The sequence below is a fragment of the Labeo rohita genome, unplaced genomic scaffold, assembly GCF_022985175.1.
Source record: "Labeo rohita strain BAU-BD-2019 unplaced genomic scaffold, IGBB_LRoh.1.0 scaffold_860, whole genome shotgun sequence".
Taxonomy (NCBI): domain Eukaryota; kingdom Metazoa; phylum Chordata; class Actinopteri; order Cypriniformes; family Cyprinidae; genus Labeo; species Labeo rohita.
Genome location: NW_026129811.1, coordinates 1 through 8,890, shown reverse-complemented (window position 1 = coordinate 8,890; position 8,890 = coordinate 1). Strand labels below are relative to the sequence as shown.

The following is an 8,890-nucleotide window of genomic DNA, read 5'->3' as shown; positions in this document are numbered from 1 at the left end:
CTGTTTGTTGAGTTTTTCAATATTTTGAAATTCAGTGCTGCAACACAACAACATTCTCCTTCACAATATATTATGTACAGTACATACCTGTGTGTAATTTGTTTGCTTCAGAGAGCAACTGTAGTAAATACCCTGATAGCACACGTACAGTACAGACCAAAAGTTTGGACACACCTTCTCATTCAAAGAGTTTTCTTTTTTTTTCATGACTATGAAAATTGTAGATTCACACTGAAGGCATCAAAACTATGAATTAACACATGTGGAATTATATACATAACAAAAAAGTGTAAAACAACTGAAAATATGTCATATTCTAGGTTCTTCAAAGTAGCCACCTTTTGCTTTGATTACTGCTTTGCACACTCTTGGCATTCTCTTGATGAGCTTCAAGAGGTAGTCACCTGAAATGGTCTTCCAACAGTCTTGAAGGAGTTCCCAGAGATGCTTAGCACTTGTTGGCCCTTTTGCCTTCACTCTGCGGTCCAGCTCACCCCAAACCATCTCGATTGGGTTCAGGTCCGGTGACTGTGGAGGCCAGGTCATCTGGCGCAGCACCCCATCACTCTCCTTCTTGGTCAAATAGCCCTTACACAGCCTGGAGGTGTGTTTGGGGTCATTGTCCTGTTGAAAAATAAATGATGGTCCAACTAAACGCAAACCGGATGGAATAGCATGCCGCTGCAAGATGCTGTGGTAGCCATGCTGGTTCAGTATGCCTTCAATTTTGAATAAATCCCCAACAGTGTCACCAGCAAAGCACCCCCACACCATCACACCTCCTCCTCCATGCTTCACGGTGGGAACCAGGCATGTAGAGTCCATCCGTTCACCTTTTCTGCGTCGCACAAAGACACGGTGGTTGGAACCAAAGATCTCAACTTTGGACTCATCAGACCAAAGCACAGATTTCCACTGGTCTAATGTCCATTCCTTGTGTTCTTTAGCCCAAACAAGTCTCTTCTGCTTGTTGCCTCTCCTTAGCAGTGGTTTCCTAGCAGATATTCTACCATGAAGGCCTGATTCACACAGTCTCCTCTTAACAGTTGTTCTAGAGATGTGTCTGCTGCTAGAACTCTGTGTGGCATTGACCTGGTCTCTAATCTGAGCTGCTGTTAACCTGCGATTTCTGAGGCTGGTGACTCGGATGAATTTATCCTCCGCAGCAGAGGTGACTCTTGGTCTTCCTTTCCTGGGGCGGTCCGCATGTAAGCCAGTTTCTTTGTAGCGCTTGATGGTTTTTGTGACTGCACTTGGGGACACTTTCAAAGTTTTCCCAATTTTTCGGACTGACTGACCTTCATTTCTTAAAGTAATGATGGCCACTCGTTTTTCTTTACTTAGCTGCTTTTTTCTTGCCATAATACAAATTCTAACAGTCTATTCAGTAGGACTATCAGCTGTGTATCCACCTGACTTCTGCACAACACAACTGATGGTCCCAACCCCATTTATAAAGCAAGAAATCCCACTTATTAAACCTGACAGGGCACACCTGTGAAGTGAAAACCATTTCAGGTGACTACCTCTTGAAGCTCATCAAGAGAATGCCAAGAGTGTGCAAAGCAGTAATCAAAGCAAAAGGTGGCTACTTTGAAGAACCTGGAATATGACATATTTTCAGTTGTTTCACACTTTTTTGTTATGTATATAATTCCACATGTGTTAATTCATAGTTTTGATGCCTTCAGTGTAAATCTACAATTTTCATAGTCATGAAAATAAAGAAAACTCTTTGAATGAGAAGGTGTGTCCAAACTTTTGGTCTGTACTGTACATCTCGGAGACGTCTATTTGACATCTGCATTTACATCTGCAAGACATATTTTTTAGATTGTTTGCTTATCTGCAATACGTCTATAGGACGTTTCCTATCAGGTGTCCAATAGATGTCTATTAGATGTCTTTAAGATGTTTATGATTTAGAATGTATGTAAAACTGACATCTGTCAGATGTTTGTACACAACAGTTGATTTCCCGATCAAGATATCTTGCAGACGTACGTGTGCTATCTGGGTAGAATCAGAGCAACACAGCAAAATTCCCAGTGTTCATTTAACACTCTGAGTGTGGACTCATATAAACATTGAAGCAGAGTTAAAGTTAATGAGATAATTAGGTGATTAATTAAGTGATAACTAACAATTGTTGAAGACACCTGATGTTAACAAGCAGAATCACTAAAGGAGAAAATCAAAATTTTAATCTCACCATTAGTTGGGATCTTGGCCCTTAAAACTTTACTAAATGATGTGTAAAGTAAACAAATTTATAAAATGTGCAACATGTTGTTCAACTGCCAAATTTTGTGTAATATATGTTATTAATTAACTTACACTAGAAAATTTTCTTTTTTGCACCGGAGAGGTATTAGGGATAGTGTGGAATTACTGTACATTAAAGGCACTGCACTTTACTGATTTTAAAACAGGGGATAGTCTTGCACACTTCCTGTTGTGAGCACATGCTCTCAAGTGCAAAGATTGCAAGTGTGAGTATTTGGACAAGCCCAGAGTCTTGAAACTTGTGGTTGTGGAAGGGGGCGTGACATTTGCCCAGACATGCTTGAAACGCTTGACCAATCACATTACAGTGGTCCAGCCAACCAATCAGAACATATTAAGCATATTTTGGAAGGAGAGGCTTCATAGAGGCAGGAACAGAGTGATTGTCCCTGTCCCAAATGCCACACTTGTGCATTTGTGGTCTTGCAGAGTTGTGTGTGTCCGTTAATTCCACGAGACCATAGGATGTCCTATTCATCATTTTGGCATTCAGAAGGGTGCTTGTGAATTCATAACTTCATAAATTAAAGGTGCAGTGTGTAATATTTAGGAGAATTTATTGGCAGAAATGCAATATAACATACACTCAAAAAAATATTTCAGCCCTTAACGTAATTCAATTACGTACATCTTTTCCACGCATTTAGATTACATAGTTTTAATTTAAACAAATCAAGTAAACTTAATGTGATTCAAATGCATCAGTCTTACGTAAATGAAACAGGTAAAGTTGACGTAATATTTCAAACCCTGCTCAGTGTTCATGTGTTTCCACACTACAGAGTGTTCAAGTAGCATTGACACAGTGTTGGAGTTAAGGAGATCATTATGTCATGATTGACCAATAATGATCAACACCTGCTGTTTACAAGCAGAATCACAGAAGGAAAGATAAACACAGGAATCAGCCACAGCCAAAGATAAAATGAACTTAAATAAATGAAGACATTAAATCTCTGATTAAACAACTCCACAAACAACATTACAGATTGACTTGATTTCTGTCATATATCCACTATTATTATTTGAGAACATATAAACAGAGGTTTAGATGTTTTATTAAAAAAACTTTTCATTTGACCTCACCATCATGGCGAACAGGGTTTACTTTAGTTGGGCTCTGGACCCTTGACTTTATTAGTTTAGTTTTTTTCTCTCTCTCTCTCTTTAGTTGTTGTATTTGTGTTTGTAGAGCACATTTATTATAGCAACAAACAACAAGAAAAAATAGTTTTATTAAATGTTCTTGGTTAATTATTATTGATGTACACCTTCAATAATAATTAACCAAGAACATTTAATAAATCATCATCCAGTGGCCTGATTTGCTGATATCGTTCTGTGGTTTACCTTTTGGTTTCATGATATCTACAGTAGTCGCATGAACTGTTGCTATTATTACCTCAAGATCTCCAGTGTTACTTAAACACACACAGGCATCAAGAATCAGCATATGAATCTCAACAATGGTGACATTCAACAGCTGCATGCTGGGAGTCATGGGTGAGTTTTATAATCTGCTGTTACCCAGCATGCAGCTGTTGAATGTCACCATTGTTGAGATTCAAATGCTGATTCTTGATGTCTGTGTGTGTCAAACTGATGCTGTAGATTTCAAAGTTTAATGTATAAGATAAACAATAATAGATAATCCATAATAGTTCATACACCTGTTGCAAACATTATAAAAATAATAGATTAACCGCATGAAATCAGTGCATCAGGTCACTGGATGATAATGATTTCACAACCAAAATTTTTTTTACCAAAAACACCAAATCAGATTTTTTTTTTTTTTTTTGGACTTTTTTATTTTGTTGTAATAGATGTGCTTTATACACACAATTACAGCAGCCAAAAAAAAAAAAAAGTCAAGAGTCCAACTAAAGTAAACCCTGATCACCATGATGGTGAGGTCAACTGAAACTTAAAAAATATAAATAAATAAAACATCTAAACCTCTGTTTAGATGTTCTCAAATAATATTTGTGGATATATGACAGAAATCAAATCAAACTGTAATGTTGTTTGTGGAGTTGTTTAATCAGAGATTTAATGTCTATTAAATTTATTTAAGTTCATTTTATCTTTAGCTGTGTCTGGTTCTTGAGTTTCTCTTTCCTTCTGTGATTCTGCTTGTAAACAGCAGGTGTTCATCATTATTGGTCAATCATGACATAATGATCTCCTTAACTCCAACACTGTGTCAATGCTACTTGAACACTCTGTAGTGTGGAAACACATGAACACTGAGCAGGGTTTGTTTAACACTGGGAAATATTACATCAACTTTACCTGTTTCATTTACATAAGACTGATGCATTTGAATCACATTAAGTTTACTTGATTTGTTTAAATTAAAACTATGTAATCTAAATGCGTGGAAAAGATGTACGTAATTGAATTACGTTAAGGGCTGAAATATTTTTTTGAGTGTATGCCTCTATAGCAATGCTACCTTCACACATATTCTAGTCACTCATGCTGTTTGCTGTGCTGCACCCTCATACCATGAAAGACATTTCCCTTTGCATCTTTTGCACTGTCGATGATGACAGTCTGGATTGTGCCTTTGGTCTTTGTGACAGAGAATCTGTCAAAAAAGGTTTTTCCCAAAAACAATTTGAACTGTGGACTCATCTTTCGTCTTTTGGACAATCTAAGATGAGCTCTGCCTCAGAGAACCTGGCAGCATCACTGCATAGATGTACAGATTTCTCATTCGGTAACAGAGATTCAGGTTTCATTTCTTAATGCAGCAGCAGACTGTGGTAAATGACAATGATTTTCCAAAGTGCTTCTGAGCCCATCTGGCTATATTTAACACCGCAGCATGACGGCTTCTAATATGATGCCATCTGAAGGCTCAAAGATCATGCACATTCACCTCAGATTTCCTGTCTTGCCCTACACAGACTATTTTCAGTGATCAACAGCCTTGTGTCTCACAAAATTATTGTATTCTGCAATAATAAATTATTGAACCGTGACTGCTACACATTCTCATTTGAATTTCTTTTGGTACTGCTTTTTGACATTTTTGCAATAAATAAATTATTGTGTTTGCACTTATCTTTTAATGCTATTGTTTTTTTTTTTTATATTTACTATAAAAAGGTGATGTTTAAGTTAAGGGATCTAAAAATCTACACTCTTTATCAATAAAATGATATTGACACAAACATCTTTATGACAGAAAACACTTGTAAATATGTATTATTATTATTATTATTATTATTATTATTATTATTATTATTATTTGTAAATATGTATTTTTTTAAGTGTTTCAATATCTAAATTGTACATTTCAGTTTTAATCAAAATGTGCACAAATGTATGTTTTGTGCCTGTAAATGTTAAGCACTTACAACTACCCGCATAGCAATTGACATCTGGCCCAGCTCTGGGCCAAGCAAGGAGTTACACTCGGCCCAAGTGCAGCAAAGAATTACGGCCCTTGTTTGGCCCAGATCTGGACTACAGACATGAGCCACACATGAGCCATAACTGGCCCAAATCTCAGCCAAATAGTAACTTATAATCAGCCCTGAACTGAGCCAGAACAAGTTTTAATAGTGCTACCCCCAAGCAACCATTGAATCAATGTTAAAAGTAGTTAATTTGTTAATGTTAATGACACTGAATTAATATAACTTTTGCTCCTACTAATAATGTTGAAAAAATAATTAAATTTCAACAAACCACCATTGTTGTGATCAGTGATCACCTTAGTTGGGCTCTTGACTCTTTGTACTTCAACATTAGATTTTTTTTTTTTTTGTCTTTTGTAACATTGTGTGAAAACATGTTTGAAACAACAAAAGCTCAGATCTGCTGAGATTAGATGACTGTGGTGACTGCAATAATTGCAAGGTTATATAATGAATTTCTCACAAGTGTGTTGGGCATTTGAATGATGGTATTACACTGCAATGTGAGATTAAAGCTGAATAAAACCACAATCATACTTTTATGAACGAAATTAAATAAAATAAAGAAAAAAATCTTTAAATTGCTGAATCAATTAGACATCAAGAATCAGCAAAAGAAAATTCTATGCAGAAATGCATGCTGGGTATCAATATAGTAAAAAAAAAGTCATTCATGATTCCCAGCATGCATTGCAGTTGATCTGTTTAACTGAATTAGTTTGGTGATTGTCACCATTGTTGCGGTTTGTACGTTGAGTGTTCATGTCTAAATCTTTTCATTTACTGTCACAAAATTTTTATTTTTTTTTGCATTTGTGATACAGAAGATTTACATCAGTAGTGACATTCATCAATATTATTTAGAATTGTTTCTCAACTGTAATGCCAGTTGACACCCACTGCAAAACATAATCTACTTTAACTTAATTTTAAAATATCTCTTTTAAACACCATAGGTGTTTACATCAAAACACCATTACAGCACAAAGAAAGAATTGACTTAATGAAAATCAAGAATCAAGAACCAAACTAAAGAAATCACTGATCACAGTAATGGTGGTTTGTTGAAATGTCAACATTTTTTCAACATTAATTGATTTAATGAGATTAACATTGACAAATCAACTATTTTTTACATTGATTCAATGGTTTTCACCTGCTCTCTTGCTATCTGGGACACAGTCAAGCCTTCAGTAAACCACATAGAGTCTAGTCTTTAACCAGAAACCCCAAAACTGAGCCTAAAAAAGGAAAACAAAAACCAACTCAGCCATGGATCCATCAATAAGCAATAAAACACAGTTACACCTTTAGACATGGCTCAGTTTTGGTGCTTCTGGTTTAAGACTAGTCTCTATGTGGTTTACTGAAGGCTGAGATTGTGTAGCACTATTAAAACTTGTTCTGGCTCAGTTCAGGGCTGGTTAAAAGTTACTATTTGGCTGAGATTTGGGCCAGTTATGGCTCATGTGTGACTCATGTCTGTAGTCCAGATCTGGGCCAAACAAAGGCCGTAATTCTTTGCTGTACTTGGGCCGAGTGTAACTCCTTGCTTGGCCCAGAGCTGGGCCAGATGTCAGTTGCTATGTGGGTACATTTAAACAATGAAACCAGGCTGGTCTGAGACACACCCTCATAATGACGAGGCTTTCCTGAACATGTATTTAAATGAGTTCAGCTACTGGAGCTGTGAAATCTGTAAGCAGATAGACAGACCTTTATTGCCTCATCTGAGTTTTTAACAGCCAACAAAAATAAAATAAAAGAGAAGATGCCTCGATCTGAACAAACAAGAAAAACTCTCTCCAATTACAGGAAAAGTCTCCAGGATCTAAAAAAGTCCTATGAAGCAAGTGAAGGTAAGAGAAGACAGACATGTTGTGTGTAAGTGTAAATGTAATGTGCATGTTTGCTTGTGTTTGCATACTAAGTATAACTGAAATTATATATATGTATATGTATATATGTAATCACTGAGAACATAAAATGTCATACCTTTCCAGAGCCTGAGAAACAACAGTTATGGGAGATGATCAAAGATGAATTGCAGGAGATCCTGCAGAAATACTCCCTAGACTTCTCAAAAGAACAAATGAAGGTAAACCAACTATTTGTATGACATTTCTGATGATAGTCTCATTTTACTTTTCACTTCCATGAAGAAACATACAAGTCTATAGTTGTGCAGTCAACAGTATTAATTGTGTAGATCATAATTCTTTACCATCAAATTGAAATGCCAAGAGGCGGATTTAGTGATTTTGGGCCCCAGGCAAAATCTAGGAATGGGGCCCTGTACACATTTACCTAGATAATCCTTAAGGTTCCTTTTTTGTTGTTGTAATGCTTGATGTTGCACAATAGTGCCCCATAGTTATGTCCAGTGTTTCTACATTTTTCATGTACATGTTATAATGGCTTTTTTCCATGTTGTAGACCAAGACAAAAAAATGTAATTACAGTTGAGATACACAAAATAAACTGTATACATCACAATCAAGCCTTTAAACTTTTTTTTTTTTTTAAGCAAGGGATAAGTCAGAAGTACCAATGAACATATTAATTAAAAAATAAGTATTAAGTATTAATAAGGACTGTAGAGCAGAGTTCTGTTCCTGAATGAACCAAAGCAGCCAATAAATCATTGGGAATCAGTTGAGCGAATAATACAATGACTCACTTATAAACCCAGCTAACAGGGAACACCTAAGTCTCAAATTCAGATTAGTGTGATAAACATGTTTTTTATCTTGTAGATTTTCAATGATCCCATTCATGGTCACATGGAGCTGCACCCTCTGCTGGTGAAGATCATCGACACTCCTCAGTTTCAGAGACTGAGACGCATCAAACAACTGGGAGGAACATACCTGGTGTATCCTGGTGCTTCTCACAATCGCTTTGAACACTCACTTGGGTGAGTGAGACTGAATTATTTACAGATCTGCAATAATTTAAAATGTTTATATATATATATATATATATATAAATAATGTTATCTTAACATCTTAAATAACACATGTAATATTTAATTATAATGATCTTTATAACGATAAGCTAAAGCCTTGTGTGTGTGTGTTAGTGTGGCATACTTAGCAGGACGTCTAGTGAAAGTTCTTCATGCCAATCAGCCAGAACTCAAAATCACCAAACAGGATTTCCTGTGTGTTCAG

General features: G+C 36.1%; 1 protein-coding gene across 1 annotated transcript; it reads left to right on the top strand.

Moving 5' to 3' along the window:
• Positions 1-7,412: 7,412 nt before the first annotated feature.
• On the top strand, positions 7,413-8,880 carry LOC127162228 (deoxynucleoside triphosphate triphosphohydrolase SAMHD1-like; the record flags this gene model as incomplete). The annotated part of the gene is made up of 4 exons (XM_051105001.1): positions 7,413-7,576; positions 7,721-7,815; positions 8,474-8,634; positions 8,800-8,880. Coding segments are annotated over exons 1-4 (425 nt in total), but the record flags the coding sequence as incomplete, so codon positions are not given.
• Between the last annotated feature and the right edge of the window lie 10 nt (positions 8,881-8,890).